The 22,226-nt window shown below is 40.9% G+C and overlaps 1 protein-coding gene and 1 long non-coding RNA gene across 6 annotated transcripts in view; one reads left to right on the top strand and one right to left on the bottom strand.

Moving 5' to 3' along the window:
- The first annotated feature begins 2,728 nt into the window (after positions 1–2,728).
- The window catches only part of LAMP3 (lysosomal associated membrane protein 3), a 32,795-nt gene continuing 13,297 nt past the window's right edge, over positions 2,729–22,226 (top strand). For 3 of the 4 annotated variants that reach the window (XM_074191028.1, XM_074191026.1, XM_074191027.1), the window contains exons 1-3: positions 2,729–2,884; positions 7,270–8,537; positions 10,653–10,781. In XM_074191028.1, the coding sequence (XP_074047129.1) occupies positions 2,839–2,884; positions 7,270–8,537; positions 10,653–10,781 (1,443 nt within the window). In that variant the 5' untranslated portion in view covers positions 2,729–2,838. The remainder of the gene's footprint in view (positions 2,885–7,269; positions 8,538–10,652; positions 10,782–22,226) is intronic. The other variant, XM_074191030.1, reaches the window with a different exon arrangement.
- The window catches only part of LOC141490770 (uncharacterized), a 37,944-nt gene continuing 20,298 nt past the window's right edge, over positions 4,581–22,226 (bottom strand). For both annotated transcript variants that reach the window (XR_012469337.1, XR_012469336.1), the window contains exon 4: positions 4,581–8,637. This is a non-coding gene — a long non-coding RNA (uncharacterized LOC141490770). The remainder of the gene's footprint in view (positions 8,638–22,226) is intronic.

Below are 22,226 nucleotides of genomic sequence, written 5' to 3'. Positions count from 1 at the left end.
GATTGGGCATCTGCCCTGGCCACAAATCTCCCACTGACAACTTTGGGGCTTTTGCCAGTCTTCTTACAAAGACCATCTGTGTCACTGTGTTTATAAACTAGGTGGGGAACCCCTTCAAGCTCTTTTAAAAAATACTGGCATTAATTAAAAGGTCAGCTTCAAAATAGAGTCTTTAGCTCTTCCATTAGGTTTTGTTTTTGAAAAAAATATATTTTTTAAAATTTGTTATAGTCTAATATCAACTACTGTATATTTAAAATATTTTGGTTAAGCATCACAATCTTATTTAAGAAAGTAAACATCCTTTTATTATTCTTCAATGAAAGAAAAGCTGAACTACTTAAGGAAACAACGGAATATGATGGAAAAGAGGGGGGAATTTGGCATTGGAAAACCTGATTCTGAAGGGACTTAACCTTGCTGGCCCTCAGTTTCCTCATCTGTAAAATGTTGAGGTTAGGCTCGAGGACCTCCAAGCTTCCTTCTAATTTTAGATCTATGATACCATGACCAGGACTTGAAAGAGATGTTCACCAGCTTGCCATTTGCTACAAGGGAGCTTTGGAGGATCCAACATAGTAGGTCCTTAGCAAATAGTTGCTGAATCATTGAAGAGACTCCTTCAGAAGCTTTCAAAGCTGCTTCTGTGGTATATCCCAGATCCTGTATATGGAGCAGGGGAAATTGGTTGCAGAGACAATTGGCTTCCTTTCTCTGTTCTCCTGAAAAGTGGACAGTCTTTATGTTCATTGTTAAGTAATTTATAGGGTTGGCTAGGTGACACAATGGATAGTGCACTGACCCTGGAGTCAGGAGGACCTGAGTTCAAATCTAAGCTCAGACACTTAATAATCACCTAGCTGTGTGGCCTTGGGCAAGTCACTTAACCCCATTATCCTACAAAACCCAATAATAATAATAAAGTAATTCATAGCTTAGACCTATAAACCATTCAGCCTGAAAGCGGTCTTTGAGATAATCTAGTTACACTAACACAGAATCTTAGGGGCTTCAAGTTCAATTTACATTTGGAAAAAAATCCTCTCTATAATATATGCAATGACTGATTATCTGTTCTAGACTTCGCTTGAAAACCTCCCAAAAAGAGAACTTACTCTGTCGAAGGAAGCCCAGGTCACTTAAGAATTGCTCTCTTTGCTGCCATTGAGCCAGTCTAATCTTTGTAACTTTCCTCCCTTTGTTCCCAGGTAAGCATTCTAGACACCAAGCACAATAGAACTGTTCCTTCCCCAAAGAGGTCATTTTTCCAGTTTTGGAAGAGAGCTATCCCGACCCCTTAATGTATTCTCATCTCCAAAGTAAATATCACCTGTACCTTCTAACCCTCCAATGACTTGACCTCAAAGCCTTCATTGTCCTCTTCTACCTTCTCCAAGCCCTTCCTAAAACATGGCGCTCACGACTGAACTGGCCTGGCCAGTCTGACCACCTAAAAGTAGTCTGACTACAGCAGAAGCCAGAGGGGGTATCGCTTTCCTAGTCCAAGCAAGCTAAATCTTTCCTATTTTCATCTGAATTTACATTTGTTTTCTTCTACAGCGTGATGCATTGTTGATTCACTGACCTTATCATTCACTCAAATAGCACAATTTTTTCTTTAAAGATGCCTTTCCTGACTTGTTTTTGTGATGCTAATTTTCATTTTTCCTTTCTATCCCCACCACTGTCTTACATAGCAGACATTTAATGAATTCTTATTGAATTGAATTCTTACTAGATTCTGCAGTGTTTTAGTCTGTAAAAAAACCTTTTGGAATCTTCCCTCTGTTCCCCATTAGTTGTCCCTCCTTCATTCTTTTGTTGTTATTGTTGTTTTGACAAGTGACTTGCTCAAGGTCACACAGCTAAGTAAGTATTGTGTCTGAGGCTGAATTTGAACTCAGGTTCACCTGACTCCAGGACAGTGCCCTCTCTATTTCACCATCCAGTTGTCCCCTGTCCATCATTCTTGAAGAAACCATGACATCAGGAATGGGATGCTGTGACTTGCGAGTGAATTGGATTTAAGGACTGTGCTGGGTCCAGAGGCCAGATATGGGTCAGGATGACTGGAGATGGCCCTGGATGCGATGGGCGACTTGGTCTTTTTCAGTTGGGGTCTCTAACAGTTCTCAGTTTCATGGAGGTAATACTCATTCAGTGCTAGTTGGCTATCCATTGACTTAGCACCATTGCCAAGTCTGATCAACCTAAATCGGGGTTACTTTTTCCAATGAAGATTAGTGAGGTTTCTCCATTTTTGTAGAGGAAGAAGCTGAGACCTGGGTGTCTAAATGTCTCACTGAGGATCATGGATGTCACCAAGGAGCAATGGATCCCCAGAATCCCTGAGTCCTGAGAGTCTCCTGTCCCTACGTGAGCCTTCCAGGCCCTGTTCTAGTTCACAGTGTTCTCCCAGAGGACTGAGGTCCATTGAAAGGATCTTCAGGAAAGGGAGAGTTCATAAGTGAGAAGGAAGCTGGTGAGGCCCAGGCCGGCTATTGACTCCAAGTATTGAACTCAAGTGTTCAAGCCTCTAGGGGATGTGAGTTTGTTAACTTTTGCAAACACTAAAAACCCTGATGAAGAGATTCTTGACCCCACTGGACCTGGTTTCTAATGGAAGAGGAAGTCCTAGAATAATCCATGGACCTCTTTCACTTTCATCAACTGCTTCTGATACTCCTGAGGCTAAAACTGCCTCTTCCTCCTTGTGCTCATGTGACTTTCCAGTAACACAAAGTGTGTGGTTTAAAGTTTTTAACTAGAAGACTCGAGAGAGGTACCAGGCACAGCGAACCTTCCCAACCACCATACCCAGGACCCCCCAGCCCAGTCATGAAGAGAGGATTAGCCATGCTGGCGATACTTGCCTTCTCAGTCGGTGAGTTACTTATAACCTGCCAATGCTATGATATATTCAGGGCATTCTATCTCCCATGGCTGGAGGAAAGGGGCTACAGTATTTGAGTGGGGGAGGAAACAGAGTTTGGGATGAGAGAGTTTGAGTTCAAATCTCAGCTCTGCCACTCACTACGTCAGTGATTTCATGTATTCATTTTCAAAGAAGGGATTGGATTTAGAGATGACCTCCATGTTCCTGTCCATCTCTCCATCAGTATTATGGTCCTATATATTTATAACAAGCCAAGGCAAAGACACTCACTAGTAAAATGGAAAGAATGCTTGTATTTAGATTCAGATTATTCCCTGATTCTGATATGTATTACCTATGTGGCTTGGGGGAGTGGATACTATGCTACGCTCTGGGGTTACAAACAACAAAGAGCCCTGCTCTCACAAAGCTTACAGCCTAAAGGGAAAGAATGCATGTGAGAGGTGATGGTCAGAGAAGGAAACTTTGATCTGGGGAATCATGGACATGGGGAGCTGATGTAAATGACTTGTCATTTAGAGAAGTAATGGCACTACTGATGTGATAACTGTATCTAGGGCAAGAGATGGAAGGAGGCAGGTCTGAGGGACTGAGGATGGTATCGGCAGTGGAGTGGGGGGGAGACAATGGGGGGGGTGCTTGATAGAATGGGAAGGTGGGAAGAATAATTCACAGCGGGGTAATGCCCTCATCAGCAGGGGGGCTTTGAAGTCTTTACCAAACCTAGTTCAATCATCCTACAATCTGAATTGTGCAATCACACCATTGATTCAGGGCCCATATCAGGGAGGTTTCATTTCTTCTCTGAGACCTCTGCATCTTAGGAATGATGTCCTGGAGCCTGTGGGCGTTTCTCACAGCACTTTCTCATGTCCCCTTACATTTCTCCCCCCCACTACAGTTTTTATTCAGCTATCTTGACAGACAGAAATAGAGCTACTCCCTGCATGAAATGGGTCAAGGACAGTTTAGACGGGTCATCTGATTGAGAAGGGAGGATCTAGGAGTTGGGGAAGTTAACTTGGGCCTTGTGACCTTGAGCATGTAATTTTTTTCAGCTCCCTCTTTTTGTCAGTTTTCCAAAAATGGAGGTTAGAGGCTTGGGAGCAAAGAAGTAGATAGTTGTTAAGTTGTTGGTTGGTTGGTTGGTTGGTCTGGGAATGGGGTGGGGTGGGGGGAGAGAGAAGGTTGTTGTTCTGAATCTAATTTACTAATCACTTAATCTAATTTCATCACCTACTGTTTATAGGGTCTTGGGGAAATTATCTGACTTCCTAGACCTCAGTTTCATCATCTGTTAAAGTTAGTAGACTCTAAAGTTTCTAAGATCCATTCTAGCTTCTATGGCCTGTGATTTCTTCCTGGTGTAGAAAATTCCTTCATACACATCTATGTATAGACCACACCTATGTGTCATATATATCATATATCATAGATTACATATCATACATATGTAAGAGAGATAGAAAAACAGAGAAAGACACAGCAAGAGAAACAGGATATATTCTTTGTCTCCATAGCCCTTATGGTATTTGTCATATATTGTTTAATAAAAACTTGCTGGTTTGGATTTAATTAAATCTCTAAGGTCACAGAATCATGAATTTAGAGTCAGCTAAGACCCTAGAGTCCATACTTTCCAAAGTCTTTATTTTGTAGATGAGGAAACTGAGGCCTAGGGAGGATAAGTCTGATATTGGCAGTGAGTATTCAATATTGATTCTCAGTATTTAAGAGAAGTCATCAATCAGATCAATTGGAGATCACACAATTTTAAATCTGTTTCCAAACAATTGATTTCCCGAATTTATTTACATTTAAATTTAGGCCACTAAACAAAACTCTATAAAGCCATGCCACTTCCTCTCCTTCCCTACCACAGCCCCTCCAACCTCTCTCTTCTCTCCATCTTCTTCCACTTTTCTTCTAGACCAGAATCCATAACATGAGCAATCAGGAAACTAGTTATTCTTGGACTCCACTGGGATGAAAGAGCCCCCTCCCACCCAATGTTGGTCATAAGTCACAAGTATGAATTCAACCATTTGATCATGTTTTCCAAACAAAAAGTTGGGACATGTGGTAACCAAAGATGGTCCTTTTGAAAAGTGTCATTAAAAGGGCATTTTGTCTCCATCTAGAAGTAGAGCCACCATTTGAGTCTTGCCCAGTTAGTCTCAAATCTCATCCATTCAATCTCTATAGGTCTCTCACAGCATTCAGAACATCATCACCAGAAATCCTGTTTCCTATCAAATCAGACCATGAGGTAAAAACAGTCCTGGAAAGTGAGAAGGATGTCTTTGTTCAGCATTTCCCTCATTATAATAAACATGCCATCATTCATTTGCTATCATGGTCTTCTTCAATTATGAAGGACGACAACAACAACCACCATTCATTCCCTATGGGTCTAATAGGAGTTATCTCCTTAGAGGGAACATACTGTCTGAAAAGTACCTAGAACATATTACAAGACCACAATTTGGTCACCAACTTTCCCAGTGATCCTGCAACGGAATCACACACAGTTCATACTTACCAAGAAACTTTAAATTTAAATTTAACTTAAATTTAAATTAAAAAGCCAGAATGCCCCTGCCTTAGCTTTATTTAGAAAGCACCTTGGCTATTATCAATCCAGCTATAATTGGCAAAGAATAGAGATAGACTATATGATCCTCAGATCTTGACTCACATTGTTTGGAGAAAGAAAAACTACACTTTAACCCCAAATAGTATTGTATCTTTCAAGTGGAACAGTATGAAAAAATGTTTTCCCTCTATTTAACAGCATAAAGAGATTCTGATCCACTTCTCATGACATAAGCAAGCCATATGGTGATCTCTTATTGGCAAGGACCTAGTGGATCATTCAATAGCTTCAAAAACTAAGGAAAACACTGAGAGTCTAAGGACAGTTTCTGTAAGGGACAAGGACCTAAGGAATGCCCTTCATGGAAGTAAAAATTTTGCTGCAGTAAAAAGAGAAATTCCATGTATGTTTCTTGATGTAGTTAATGAGCCCATCCCTGTAAGAGAAGCAGCTAAGGGTTATCTAAACCTGTAAGTAAATCTGACTTGGTAAATCAGAGCTTTGCAAGGACCAACCAGCAGATCCCTTTTTTCCAGAATATAGAGCTTTATCTTTGTTACAAAAGAGCAGGAGAAGAAGAGGAGGGCCTCTGCTCACTTTTCAGCCTTTGCATTCAAGAGTCCCCTTCTCACAACCTGTGGCCTTGGCCAGACTGACTTTTTGCCTTTTGTTCGTCTCTCATCTGCAATTCTGTATTGTCTATCCTCTGTCTGCAAATCCAGCTCAGCTCTAGTACCATCCTCTTACATGAAACCTTTCCTGATCTGCCCAGTGCTAGCACCCTCCCCATCCCTCTCTCGTGTTTCTTTGTAGTCTTTTAAAATAATGTTAACTCTATTATGGGTGCCTTGTTGACCTAGTGAATTATGTGGACTTTGAGACAGGAAAGCCATCAGTTCACATCTTGCTTCAGACACTATCCATAAGAACCTGAACACATCATTTAGCTTCTTGGCCACAGTTTCCTCACCTGTAAAATGGGCATGCTGGGGAGGCTAGGTGGCGCAGTGGATAGAGCACCGGCCGTGGAGTCAGGAGGACCTGAGTTCAAATTCGGCCTCAGACACTTCATAATTACCTAGCTGTGTGGCCTTGGGCAAGCCACTTAACCCCATTGCCTTGCAAAAACATAACAAGCAAACAAAAATTTAAAATGGGCATGCTACTGAATGTTTCTGATCAATAGTCCCCTCTTGTGCATTTATCAAAGATAATGATTCCCTTATGGTTATGCCCAGTCTCCACTAGAGTGCCTTCCAGGAAATGATTACTAAGAACATCTGATTTTCCCCAGGAATAAGGATTCTTGACAAGCACCTCAGCAGTATATCACTTCTCCACTGGTCCCACTGTCCATAGAGCCTATATCAGTCCATCTGTTCCGAGTGGATCCTTCAATAAGCCAGGACAGAGAGCAATGCTGGGTGCCAACATTCCTTTGTTCGAGTTTCAAGTGCTGTGGAGAGAGTGACTCTACTGGGAAAAGGGAAGGGGGGTGAGGGAGATTTGGAAATTTAGCCAAATTATTGTTTTATAAAATGTTTAGCATTGTGAAAAAAAACCACATGGCTACTATGCCGTGGGGGAAGTGCTAACCTTAGAGTAACAGGGCCTGAATTCAATAGCTAGGTGGTTTGGGGGTTAGTGACATCACCTTTGTGGGCCTCAGTTTCCTGAACTATAAAATAAGACGGTTAGATCAGGTGACCACTAAAATCTCTTCTTGACCCAGAGCAGTGATCATGTTTTAACTCATTCATTTCCTTATTATTTGCAGTCCTTTTGAGCTCCCACAGTGGTATAATGAATAGGAAATTGGTAGAGGTCAAAGGATCCCCAAGCCATGACACAAGGGCATCTGTCCAAGTCATCCCCAAATCTTCCCGCATCCAGCCAACTAATCATGCCTCCCATGACACTGTCCAAACAGGATCAACGGATGGTCACTCCACTGCCTCCGACTGGCAAACAACCCAGGTAACCCTGAAAACAACAATCACAGCCACCCAGTCAACGGGGGAAAGCACATGGTCAGCTGGTCCAACAACCCTCACTGAAGAAACTACAAAGGTCCCACCAGACAGCACCCAAACCACAACCACTGTGAATAAAGACACTTCAACTCCTCCTGGGTCACCCACCACCGTACCTCGCTCAGAATGGTCAAGCTCACCCATTACCCAGACAACCACGGCAACTCAAACTACCACTGCTATGAACACTGAAACTTTCCCTCCTCCTGGGTCATCCAGCACCGTACCCCGCACAGAATGGTCAAGCTCACCTATTACCCAGATGACCATGGCAAGTCAAACTACCACCACTATGAATACTGAAACTTCCCCTCCTCCTCGGTCATCCAGCACCGTACCTCCCACAGAATGGTCAAACACATCCATTACCCAAATGACCATGGCAACTCAAACTACCACTGCTATGAACACTGAAACTTCCCCTCCTCCTCGGTCATCCAGCACCGTACCTCCCACAGAATGGTCAAACACATCCATTACCCAAATGACCATGGCAACTCAAACTACCACTGCTATGAACACTGAAACTTCCCCTCCTCCTGGGTCATCCAGCACCGTACCCCCCACAGAATGGTCAAGCTCACCCATTACCCAGATGACCATGGCAACTCAAACTACCACCACTATGAATACTGAAACTTCCCCTCTTCCTGGGTCATCTAGCACCATACCCCCCACAGAATGGTCAAGCTCACCCATTACCCAGATGACCACAGCAGTTCAGTCAACAGCTAGTCAGGCAACCTTAGGAACAGTTCTGACAACGACCCCACCAGACAACCAGACCTCCCTGACCACTCCTTGGACCACAGCCCCAGCCAAAGGAAAAACCACCCAGGCCATCGCCACAATACACCATGCCACAACTTCATCAACCATGACAACTATAGGGCCCACTCTTGTTCCTCAGCCATCACCCCCTCAAACTGGGACCTATCTGATTTACAATGGAAGTAGGGCTTGCATGAAAGCAGACATGGGAGTACAGCTGCTCATCCAGGACAAGAAGACGGTAAGATGTGGGGTGGCATGGGAGAGCTGGGAGATGGTCTTAGATCCTTCATTGGGCAGGAGGGGTTTTGCCTTCCTTTGAAAGGGTCTTCTTGAGCAACCTGTAATATTAAGTAAAATATAATCAGGAGAACTTCTTCCCAATTATAACTTGGTAAATAGTCTCGAGTGCAGTACCTTAAAGCTCCCTAGTCAAGAGACTTATCTGGAGTCCAGGGCTGTACTAGGGCCAGTTCAGAAGACTGGGGAAAAACAATTGTTAAATTTTCTGTGTTAGCATCTGCTCCTCAATAATCAGCAAAGTACAAACCAAATCTTGATTTTATTGCTTTGTTGATAGTCTAGATTTTTAAAAAGAGGAGAAAATATCAATCATTCAGCTTAAACCTAAAAATATCTTTTTTTCTTTTTGAAAAGTGGATTATTGACCATTTACATCCCTGCTGGGTCTCATAGCTCATGAGTGTCACATGGATTATTTGAACCCTTCTCCCTGACTTCAAGCCCTGTGTACCATCCACTTTCCCACCTTACTATTAAGAATTAAATATTAAGAAACAATGGAAATGCTTTTCAACTAAAGGTCTAATTGCTTTTAAAAAGTGAAGAAAAAGTAGGAATAAATGTCCTGAAGATGGACATTTTTACTCTGGAAAATTAAATCCAGTGTTACTTCACTTTAAATTAAATCAAAGCTATAGTGTGGCCTAGTGGGAAAAAAAATGCCAAGAGTCTTGGTTTTTGTCTCTTGTTCTACCAATAGCTGGACGGTGACTTCTGATGACAACTGAGTTGCCTTCGAGGCTTCCTCATCTGTAAGATGAAAGGGATAAGCCCAATGAATTCTAAAGTTTCTTGTGATTCTTAAGTTTTCTAAAATAAGATGAGAATTAATATGGCAGAGTGGGAAAAGTATTAACTTATTGAGTCTAGAGTATTGATTTTTCTCAGAACTTCTCATAAACATATTGATTGCAGATAGTGTGAAATGTGAATCCTGCATGTAGATTCATTCTGTAAGGAATATTGGGATGCTATCATAATAAAAATGAGGATAACAACTAACATGCATATAGTGCTTTATGACTTACATAGTCCTTTACATGTGTTAACTCATCTGATCCTCACAACAAGCCAATGAGGTAAAAACTATAATTCTCCCCATTTTACAGTTGAGGAAACTGAGGCTGGGTTAAGTGAATTGCCCAGGGTCACAAAACTAGTAAGCTTTTCCCATCTCCAAGTTCTTCATTCTATCGCCTTCACTACTTACAGCTAATGCACAAAATTGGCTTTGAAAGAAACAAAAGGGTTTAGTGGAAAGAGTTCTGGCTTTGCAAATGGAAGATCTCAGTTCAAATCCTCTCTATCTGACCTTGGGCGAGGTCAGCTTCTTCAACTGTAAACTGAGGGGATTGGACTAAATCAGGGATTCCTAACCTGGGATTACCCTCAAGGGTGCAGACGATCCATAAAAAGGATTGCATCTTTTTTAAATTTTATTTAAGGCAGTGGGGTTACGTGACTTGCCCAAGGTCACACAGCTAGATAATTAAATGTCTGAGGCTGGATTTGAACTCAGGGACTCCTGACTCCAGGACCAGGGTTCTATCCACAGTGCCACTTAGGTTCCCCCTGGGGATTACATTTTTATTTTCACTGACCTCTACCTAAAAGGTGCATATTCTTCAATTATTTAGGAACATGATTGGGACCATATAGTTCATCAAATTGCCAAAGGGGTGCATAGCATGCACACACATGCACCACACACACACATGTACACGCACACTCTGACCACACACATGCATGTACCACATATGCACATAACATACACACACGCACACACACGGTTAATTCTCCCTAGAGTTGACAAATAACCCTGAAGGGTCCTTTCCATCTATAAACCAAGGCTCCTCTGTTGTTTTATCAGCACAATTGGAATCCCAGATGAACCCTCCTGGCCTCCACACAATTTGCTGGGGGGGGGGTGCAGAGGATGCCTAAGAGACTGAATCTTAACTCCCATTTCACTGGGGTTCTCTCTCTCTCTCTCTCTCTCTCTCTCTCTCTCTCTCTCTCTCTCTCTCTCTCTCTCTCTCTCTCTCTCTCTCAGTATTTTTCATCTCGAGAGCACTTCAATCTTGACCCCAATGTGACTCAAGCATCCGGGAACTGTGGCTCCCAGATCTCCAAACTTCTACTGACTTTCCCAAGTGGCTTTGTGAACCTGACCTTCTTGAAGGTAAGAAGACTTGAGGGTTTTTCCTTCTTTTTAATCAGTTACGGCGGGATGAACAGAGGGTTTTCCATCCTGTGACCCAAGAAGAAGTAGTGCCCTTCTGACCCCCTCTACCTAACCACGTCTTGGACCCCTTTGAAATTTTTACAGATAAGACCTTGGGGGGGGGGGGAACCATGAAAAATTGCTTCACTTTCTGTTTGCTCTCTTTCCCCCTCAGTCCCCTTCATTGAAGGAAGTTAGTGCCTCTTGGGCTGCTCTTAGTTTCAAGTAAGTTGAGAAGCAAGTAGTTTGTGAAGGAGTTGAAGGAGGAAGTTGGACAAATGAGCAAACCCTCAAAAATTCCCACATAACTTCAGGGCCTCAGGTTCCTAGGAATGATGCAAACAGGAACTAGCCACCCAACCCAGTCCAAAAGGCCAGAATTCTCCAGAACAGGCTTGGAGACTAGACTTCAGGGCATCTAAAGCCACAATATTTCCCTTACTCTGAGGATGTGGTAGTGACCACTCTACCTTCTAACAAAAAAACCTATGCTCCTCTGAGTAATTCCAGACTGTCCCGCTATGTTTCCTAAAATGGAAAAGCATAAGACGAAGGCAAGTGGTCATCACGCAGATATACTTCCCAGGGCCAGAGGTGCACCTCATTGGGGCCTCAAATTCCTCATTCGTGAAATGGACTAGATCAAGAATTCTTAATTTTTTCCCTTTCCTTTCATTCCTTTTTTTTTTTCACCCAACCCTTTTAGAAGTCTGAATTCCTTCTCAGAATAAAGTTTTTAAATAAGTGAAAGTCAAGTAAAATTTCAGTTAGAAGTAGTGAAAACAAAGATATAATTTTTCTCCACCCGAATTCATGGGCTTTCTGGAATCTAACCAGATTCTTATCCCTAAGGTTCTTTCTGGCTCTAAATCAGTGCTCTTTGGAGGTCCCTGACTCACTTCTGTTCCTCCATTTCATTTCCTTTTTTAAAATTTTATTTAAAGCAATGGGGTTAAGTGGCTTGCCCAAGGCCACACAGCTAGGTGATTAAGTGTCTGAGGCTGAATTTGAATTTAGATCCTCCTGACTCCAGGACCAGTGCTCTATCCACTGTGCCACCTAGCTGCCTTCTTCTGTTTTATCTCAAAGAGCTCTTGTCTCCTAGGGCACATTCTTCTCCTCCATGGAATAGCTATGGGAAATAAATGGATCTCTGTTCAGGATCTAGCAAAGAAGACATCATTGTTTGCATTCCTTCACACCTGGTGGATGTTTAGCAGAAATTTAGGACTTCAAATGAAACAGCAAAAATTGAAGGCTTGGGGGATGCTAAGTGGTACAATGCAGAGTCCCCTGCCATGGAATCAGTAGAACCTGAGTTCAAATCTGACCTCGGACATTTGATACTTACCAGCTGCATTTAACCCCAATTGTCTCCTTTCCCTAACCCCCCCAAAACAAACCTACAACAGAGATTTTAGGCTCCCAACCTTCAACTTGAGTCAATATCCAATCATTTACTTCTTTTATTCTGCAACAGATGCCAGGGATGCAGAGACAAAGTCAATAGTCTTTTGTTTTGTTTTTGCAAGGCAATGGGGTTAAGTGACTTGCCTATGGTCACAGAGTCAGGTAATTATTAAGTGTCTGAGGTTGGATTTGAACTCAGGTACTCCTGACCCCAGGGCTGATGCTTTATCCACTGTGTCACCTAGCTGCCCCAAAGTCAACAGTCTTTCAAGAAACTTATCTTCTACTGGAATATGTCTTTTTTTAATCTGAGGGTGGAATTCTTCCTGACTAGGCCATAATGGGTATTTCTCAAATGAAACTCAGAGCATCCTCAGAGTAGATGGAGAATGCTAATTCCAAGTCAGAACCTCAATTCTGTGATCATAGATCTAAGATTGGAGGAGGTCCATCCATCTCATTTTATAGGAGAGGAAACTGAGGTCTAGGCAGGCTAAGTCACTTTGTTTGAGGTCAAACACTACCTAAGTGGCAGAGGCAAGATTTAGATCAATTTTTTTCTTTTGAAACTGGTCTCCATGCCTTATCCAGAAGTACAGGGGCTAACCCCACCACTGATTCACCAAAGAGGTTTGGTTTGCCCTATTTCTGTTCTGGGTCATTTTGTCCCTCTTTTGGCAGCCTGGGACCCCTCTATCCCTTCTCCACTCCTAGGAGATCCCCATATTGAAACCAGACACCCAACTGACTCAGCTCACCACATTTCAGAATCCCTGAGTCCAAGAGATTGGCCAGCCTCAGTTCCCCCCTGCCATAGCCAGAAGAACGGCATAAAGCAGCAGTCTGCCTTTACCCTTAGTTTGTCTATGTGTTTATATGCATATGGATCATTTCCCTCTGTAGAATATAAGCCTCTTGAAGACAGGGACTGTCTTCATATTCCCATTGACTAGCAAAATTGTTGGCCACATATGTTGTTGTTTTTGTTCAGTCTTTTCAGTCATGGCCTAGCTATCTGACTGGTACCTAGGAGCCACAGGATGAATGTTGATGAGAGATGATTTTCAAAGACACATTAGAATCTCCACTGTCAGGGTCTTTTTTACAGAATTGGAATGGAGAATAAGTATGTGACTCTTCCTTCTCACCCTCTTCTACAATTACCCATTTCCTATCAACTCCTTGCTCTTCCTCAGGTATCCAGTGGTCTCATTCTGAGATGAACCCCCCCAACTCACCCATGTATCCCTGAGGGTGTCCCATATTCCAGAGGTCTTCCTCCATAGAATTTTAGGAAATGAAGCTATAAGGGTCCCAGGAGTCATATTCTGAGACACTGACAAGTTCGAATGTGGCAAGAGATAGGTGCAGAAGGGCCTAAAGACTAGACTAAATGAAGCTAACGAAAAGAACTGGGAGTGTTTAACCTGGAAAACATAATATTTAGGGGGATATAATAACTGTCTTCCAGGACTGAAGGGCAGCCAAGTTAAAGGAATTTTTATTGGTTCTTTTTTGTGTCTGTAGGGCACAAGTGGGATGAATTGGGGTAAAAGAGGCAGATTTCAGTTCAATAAAAAGATGTTTCCCATCTATTACTCCCAAGTGAAATGGGCAGAGGAGACATTTCACTATCCCTGGGGGTTTTTAAGCAAAGAAAAAACCCACCATTTGTAAGTAACAACACTGGGGAGGTAGCACACGAAAACAGAGAGAATGCTGACTATGAAGCCAGAAGAAATGGGTTCAAATGTGATGTTTAGTACCCGAGGGATATTAGACAGGTCACTTAGCTTTCCTAGGCCCTGGTTTCTTCAACTATAAAAGGACTAAATGACTTGGGGCCTCTTCCAGCTTAAAAACTATTCTGACCTTAGAGAAGATTTTTCTTTAGGTATTTTTAGGATGGCCTCTTCCATTGCCATGGTTCTGGGACTCTAGTGATAGTCTAGTCCCCCTCATTTTATCTTTCTCTACTCTTGACCCAAATTCCTATCCCCTTCATAGGAAAAAACCTAATTAAATGGCTTCATTGAATTCATCCTCATCATCCTCATCATTGTTTCCTATATATATATATCATATAATAGCACTTGACCATTTACAATCTTTACAAGTATTAGCCCATTTTATCCTCACAGCTCCTCACAACTCTCCTTGACTCCATTTGGGGTTTTCTTGGCCAAGATCCTGGAACAGTTTGCCATTTCCTTCTCCAGCTCATTTGACAGATAAGGTAACTGAGATGAATGGGGTTAGGGGACTTGCCCAGAGTCACACAGCTAGTAAGCATCCAACACTAGATTTGAACTCAAGAAGTTGAAGTCTTCCTGATTCCAGGGTTGGTACTCTTATCCATTGTGCCCTCTAGCTGCCCTTTAAGTAGCCTAAAAGGTGGGTGCTTTATTTACAACCATTTTACAGATAAGGAAACTGAGGCAGACAGCAGTTAGATGATTTGCTTGGAGTCACACAACTAGTAAATGTTTGAGCTTAGAGCTGAATAATTGATAGACTTTAAAAATCAGGGGTTGGAGGGTGGAGTGTCAATTTTCATTAAAATTTTTTTTCTCTTAACCCACCTGATTCTATAATTTTGAATTTCTTAACTTGGGGGGGGGTCTGTGAATATATATATATATATATATATATATATATATATATATATATATATATATATATATATAAATACCTGTATTGGTTTCCTTTGTAACTGATGAAGGGAACAAGGAATCTCTTCCTTCCAAGAGCTTTCCCAGAAAGATCAGGGTTCCTGTTCCCAACCTTGGACAAGTCACTTAACTCCCTAGGCCTCAGTTTCCTCAGAATGTTGGACTAGATATCCTCTGAAGTCTTTTCAGCTCTAGATATATATTATTATTATTTCTTTTTTTTTTTTTTGGTTTTTGCAAGGAAAATGGGGTTAAGTGGCTTGCCTAAGGCCACACAGCTGGGTAATTATTAAGTGTCTGAGACCGGATTTGAACCCAGGTACTCCTGACTCCAAGGCTGGTGCTTTATCCACTACACCACCTAGCCTCCCCTCAGCTCTAGATATATAATCCACATAAAGTGCTCTGTGTCAGATATTACTATTTTAGTTCATGAACCATAGGACAGAGTAATAACTCCAACAACTTCACTTTGTTCCTCTTTTAAATCTGCAACAAACATGACCTGACTTACTACTCAGAGTTTGAAAAGACTTTGGAGATGATCTAGTCTTCCTACAACTGTGAACTCTATAAATGCTTTGTGAGTGTGTATTCTGACCATCTGTGACCCTTTAAGCTAACATAATATGCTTCCCAGAAGGTGATATGTTGTACCCCAGGGTCTCTTGGTCTTTTTGAATGCTGCCTTCTTAATTTTCACTTGTGAACATCAATTGATCAATCATTTTCTAACCTCTTGTATGCAGTTGTGTATGGTCAGAGAAACAGGCAATGTATAATTAATAATTATGATAAGATCAGAGATGGTATCATCTTATATTATATATAAGATTATATAATCTATAAATCTATATTATATGATAAATAATAGATTTATTAATATATTCTAAAATGTAATGCCTACATTTTAAGTCTAGTACACTATCTCCATTGATAGTATAGATGTCAATGTCTCACATTTGGGAAGAGTTTAAGGATCCTTGAGGAGAGGCTGGCAACGTGTTCACTTTGGGAAACAAGATGTTTCTGCTCCAAATGTGCAGTATATGATCATCTCAGCAGCCCCTTTGCTGTTGCTGCTGCACTGGACAAGCCTGTTGCCATCTTCTTCCCTCCATTTTCAACAGTTGACATGGCCTCTGGTTTCACTGAAAAGATTAATATGAGCTTTGCCAGTTTTTAGTCTCTGTTCCTCAAAATTTCTCTGCATCATGACCCTCTCTTTATTTCCCTTTTCTTCTGATCATAAAAAAAATCTGCCTTAAGGTACCTCCTCTCTCCTCCAGGATCCTACTCCTGACTTATTCTCTCTGTCTCTTTCTCTGTCTCTGTGTCTCTGTATCTCTTTGTCTCTGTGTCTCCCTGCCTCTCTGCATCTGTCTCTCTGCCTCACTCTTATTTATTCAGGTTTATCTCTCCTTCTCTGCTTCTCCTTAACTGTCCACAAACATTCCCCATTGTCCAAACTGAAAACAATGCTTTCCCTTGATCTTTTGCTCAAATTTGCTTATTGGCATGGTACAATAGGAAAAAAAATCTACACTGAAAGTTAGAAGAGTTGGATTTAAATGTATTGACTGGTTGCCCCAAGACAAGCCACTTGAGCCCTCTGAGCCTCAGTTTCTCTCATTGTAAAATGAGGGGGTTAGACTAAGTGACCTAAGGTCATTTCCAATGATAAAGCTATAACACTCTTCTCCCCTTCATTGCTAAAGGTCTGGAAGAAGTTTTCTGCCCCCATATCTCTACTTCCTCACCACCTACTCTCCTGATTTCTGACAATCTGGTTGCTGACCCACATAAACCTTAGCACCAGACTAATCCATTGTCTCAAAGGTCAGCCACCAGAAAAGAAGTAATCACCAAACTCAAAGGTCCTCATTCAGTCCTTAGTCTCTTCAGTAATTTTTAATCCTCTTCCCAGACCCTTAAAAAAAAAAAAAAAGGCTCCATCCCCAAAGTGTAACTTCAAGGATCACCTTTATGCAAACAATTCCCAGATAGGTGGTTTCTGCCCTGACCTCTGTCCTGGACTCTAGATCCACATCTTTATCTATCTATAGCACATCTCCCTCTGAATATCACGTACTACACACTCCTGCAGGCAGTACACACATACCTCCAGCTTCACCTGTCCCAAATAACTTTATTGGTTTTTCCCTCTAACCCCAATCTTCCTGGTCAGAGGGAAGAAGCAGGGGAGGGAAAGAGGAAGAGAGGGGAAAAGAGAGAGAGAGAGGAAGAGAAAGAAGAAGGGAGGAAGGGAGGGAGAAAGGAGGGAAGGAAGAGAGAATTTATTTAGTGGTTATTATGTGCAGTCATTAGACTAAGTGCTGCAGAAACAAATACAAGAAATCAAGATAATCACTCAAGGAGCTTATATTCTAAAAAAAAAGAAGACAGTATATAAAAAGTAGATAGAAAGAAAAAGTGTTACATGTTAAGGCATGGTGGAGGTGGCCAGAAAATAAGTCTTGAGCCACTTCACATCATTTCACATTAATTCAAATGGTAACTTTTCCCCCCGAGGCAAAGGGGTTAAGTGACTTGCCCAAGGTCATGAAGCTAGGCAATTATTAAGTGTCTGAGGCTGGGTTTGAACTCAGGTCCTTCTGACTCCATGGCCCATGCTCTATCCACCGTGCCACCTAGCTGACCCCGATATTTTCAGTCCAGTCAATAAGTCAGTGCTGAATCCACCCAATTGTACTCAGATCTCATTCATAACTTTCGTCTTAACCATAAGAATAGAGTAAGATATTTTATTGGGAGCTTTGCTAAAATATATTAACTACATCTGAAATATTTGCCTGGCTTATCAATTTAATAACCCTGTGAAAAATAGAAAAGTTTAGCCTGGCATGATCTAATCTTGAGGATGCCATAATAACTTTGTGATCATTGTTCTTTTTCCTAAATATTAATTAACCATCCTTTTATTAATATATTCTAGAAATCTGCCAGGAATCCAAATCAACCCCACCACCCAGAATGTGCTACCATTTTTTTAAATCAAGACAATGTTCTTATAGAACAATAGTTCTCTATAACATTTATATACCATAATTTGTTCAACCATTCCTCAGTTGATGGACATCCCCTCAATTTCCAAATTCTTTGCCACTAGAGCTGCTACAAATATTTTTTTTCTTCTGAGTCTTTCAGTTCTCACTAATAATCGCTCAACTATTCCAGTTGTAGTTCTTTCAGTATCCAAGGATGTAGTGATCTGCATAGGGCAAGAAACTCAAGACAACAAGGTACTCTCTTATCTTTTCTTCTAAGTGTTAGGTGCCCTTCTTAAGAATGCCTATCAGTCATCAGTATTCTGCCCTTCCAGTCCAAAAGTCATTCTCCTTAGCAAAGAAAACAGAAACAAAATAAGTATTGAATGTTTCTCCCTTCTCTGTTTTCAGTTAACATCATCCCATCCACTTGGAACAACAGCCTTAAAGCCCTTCTTTGATCTTTTCTTTCTCAATCTAGCTAACTTTTCAAAATCCTAATCTTTTTCATATCCTTGACTTTCCTTCCCCATCTCATCTCATTTTGAGCTTTTGCCATCTTAAAATTATTGTTACAGAAAGATCCCATGTTTTTGTATTCTTCCTTCATGATCTGCTATCATACACACACACACACACATACAAACACACACACACAGAAAGAGAGAATGAAAAACAGAGAGGCAGACAGATTTATACAGCTCTTTGCAAGCTTTTAAGTGCTATGTAAAGGTGACCTATTGTGCATATTATATATATGATAGAATTACATTGTCATTGATATCTTAATATTTTAAGTTGGATGGGTGAATTTACTGGACATCCCCATTTTTATCTTTAGATAATCTCTTTCTTGTCTCCTCCTTGAAACTATTTCTCTTTGGTTCAGTAGAATTTCATTGTTGAGCTTCCAATCTCCCCTGGGAAGACCTCCCTTATAAAATTTTGGTCTATGAATCCTACCTGTCTGTTCACTGAACCCTTTGATATCTATCCTCCCAAATTTAGGCAGCATGTCACATTATTTTCAACTATCTTCTCCTCTATCACAAATTCCAAGGCTCCCTTAACTCCTCAAGAGTCCTATAATTTGAACCCTCTTTAAACAGTCATTTCTTCCTTATTCCTCAGATCCAAAATAGAATCTCTCCTTGTTGGTTCCTCCACTTTTTGAAAAATAAGATTGTCATTAAGTAAAAAGATGAAATTCTTGACTATTTTGCATTTAAGAGAAAGCCCAATCAATGACCAGATAAGCAGTTTCCTATCACTATTATTCTTCTGTTATTTTCTTATAAACTCCATCATGCTTTCCTTATCTGATCCTTGAATTTCCTCACATAAGTTCATCTCTTAATATCCAATGCTACACTATCTACACCATCAACCCTAGACTCACCATACCTGCATATAGAGTTTCTTTTGAATAAGATCTACCTAGACCAGTGCTCCAGCCCTGAAACCATTGACTACTATCACCCCTCGTTCCAGATATAGAATATTCAGTCCTAGATAAAAACCAGCTGATCCAGAAGGTCAAATTATGTCAGATATGAGGCATTATAGCATGGAAGCCTAGTCTGTAACCCAACAAAACACATGAATTATCCAAAGAAGAGAGGAATCCTTTCTCCATTGCTTATAAAAATGTCATAAAAATGCCCAGAGATCATCTTTGAAGATCATTTATTTACTGAGCAAAAGATGGAAGAAAATACTGAGGAAAAAAACACAAATAATCTGAGAATATAGAGAAAATTGAGACATCAATAAGAGATATTTAAAATAATATAGTTTCCATTGAAAGGTTTTCAATTCCTAATGTTTCTTAAATAGAGAGCAAAGTTTTCTACATGAACATTAAGGAATATTATGACCATTACTTGACTGAGATTGCCAATGAGAAAGGCAAAAAAATAAATAGTGGTTCAATTACAACAAATATATGGAGAAGCATTTGAAATCAAGAAAAAGGTTATGAAACCCAAGGTATCCATTAAGTTTAGGTCTGGTTCCTATTTTACTATGAGATCCTGACCTCCCCAGAAAAAGTTTGTTTCCTCAGGATAACAACCTCTGTCAGAGCCATCACTGAATGTGGTATGTATGATAAAGAATCATACAAAAACAACATACTAATGATGCAAATACAGAATTAGAATGCAGGATGATGGGCATCAAAACAATGCCAGTAAAAGTCATTATGTATCAAACATAACAGTGAAACAAAAAGCATGTAAATTTTGACCCATTTAACATTTTTGCTTCTGTGATTTTATACTTGCTATACTTTATACTGTTACTATACTTTATAAAATTGTTTTATACTTTATACTTAATATCTCACATAATTTTCACTAATTAGCTTAGCATAATTGTGAAGAATATGTATATTGGGTTGATAAAGTAGAAAAAAATGTGAATTAAAAGAGTACAAAATAAGCTATGTTCTTGGGTAGAAGATGTGATCCAAAGATAACAAAAGTTTGTTGATGAAAAAACAAGGATTACAGAGATCTCTTCAGGCCATCATTTTCATGGGGGAAATTTAAATGGATTCCATTCTACCATTAAAATGATAGGCAGGGGGCAGCTAGGTGGCACAGTAGATAGAACACCAACCCTGGAGTCAGGAGCACCTGAGTTCAAACCTGACTTCATACACTTAATTACCTAGCTGTATGATCTTGGGCAAGTCACTTAACCTCATTCCCTTGCAAAAATTAAAAAAAAAAATGATCGGGAGAGGAGGTTGAGAACTCTAGAGGGGTAGAGCTAAAGTAAATGGGAATGAGTAGATGAGGACCAATAGCCGGCAAAGTATATTTTTGTTTTTGTAGACAGGGACTAGGAATTAAAAGGGATTAGAAGAGGAATAGATTGGAATTTCCTAGCAATGGAATTAGGTCAATACCAGTTGACCAGGGCTCCCACCTTTCTGAATCCCATGATAGTAGGAGAGTTAATTTGTTCTCTGTCTGAAAACTAAGGAAGGGGTGGCTAGGTGGCTAGGTGGCTAGGTGGCGTAGTGGATAAAGCAGCGGCCCTGGAGTCAGGAGTACCTGGGTTCAAATCCGGTCTCAGACACTTAATAATTACCTAGCTGTGTGGCCTTGGGCAAGCCACTTAACCCCATTTGCCTTGCAAAAAAACCTAAAAAAAAAACATAATAACAACAAAAAACTAAGAAAGAAGAAATGAGCCAGAAAGGAAATCAGGCTGGGCTCTCAGTAAATAATAGTTAATCGAATCTTGAGGTACCTGAATTCATAGTTGATGCCAGTTCTCTTGCCTCATCTCAAGATAACAAGTGCTGATAAAACTCAGAAAATACCATAAGCAGGGCAACAAGGATATGGCTCCGGATTTCTCCTTGTGTTGGAGACACTGATCCTCAGAGAGATTGTTATCAAGAGGTCTAGTGTCTAGTATCTCAGTGCTCAATGATTATACAAGACAAGCATGTTTGGTTTTCTGAACTGATGTTTCAGTGAAGTAAAGCAAGCAATATTTCCAGATGTGGCAATCAAGCAGGCATTCAGGGGTGGCTAGGTGGTTAGGTGGCTAGAGCAGCGGCTCTGGAGTCAGGAGGACCTGAGTTCAAATCTGGCCTCAGACACTCAATAATTACCTAGCTATGTGGCTTTGGGCAAGCCACTTAACCCCAATGCCTTGCAAAAACCTAAAAAAAGGCATTCATATATAGTCTCTGAAAGAGGGTAGGATTGAAGTCTCACTTTTATGGGTACAGGAATGAGGAAGAAAATTGGAGGTGGGTCAAAGACATAGGTGTCAAAGACAATCCCCACCTACCTAGGGGACTAGCTGTTATAGTCAACTGAGGCACTGTTATTTTCTCAGGCAGTAATGTCAATGTGGCCTATACATGGTGGTCTCCTGCCACTTACTTGGCTTCCAAGGACAAAGTATTTGGTAGTAACAGAGGGATGTGTCATGGCAACTTCTTAGAAGATCCAGTGATGATGATGATGTTTGTCCTTCATTCTCAAAGAACACCATGACTTCAGGGAGGTGATGTCATAACGAACAAGTGAATTAGATTTGAGTGAGGGGGTGTTGTGCTAGGTCACCAGCCTCACTTTCTCCTCTGGACACTTCTGGGTCCAGTGATCAGATATGAATCATGATGACTGGAGATGACCCTGGATGCATCTGGGTTAAGTGACTTACCCAAGGTCACACAATTAGTCTGAGGCCAAATTTGAACTACGTCCAGTAGCACTGAGTGACACCACCATGTGTGATAGTAAATTCCAGATCAGTGGGGGTTTTTTAATTAATTTTTATTTTTA

The sequence above is a fragment of the Macrotis lagotis genome, chromosome 6 (assembly GCF_037893015.1).
Source record: "Macrotis lagotis isolate mMagLag1 chromosome 6, bilby.v1.9.chrom.fasta, whole genome shotgun sequence".
Taxonomy (NCBI): Eukaryota; Metazoa; Chordata; class Mammalia; order Peramelemorphia; family Peramelidae; genus Macrotis; species Macrotis lagotis.
The sequence above is the reverse complement of the archived record's forward strand: the minus strand, read 5'-3'. Positions and strand labels throughout refer to the sequence as shown.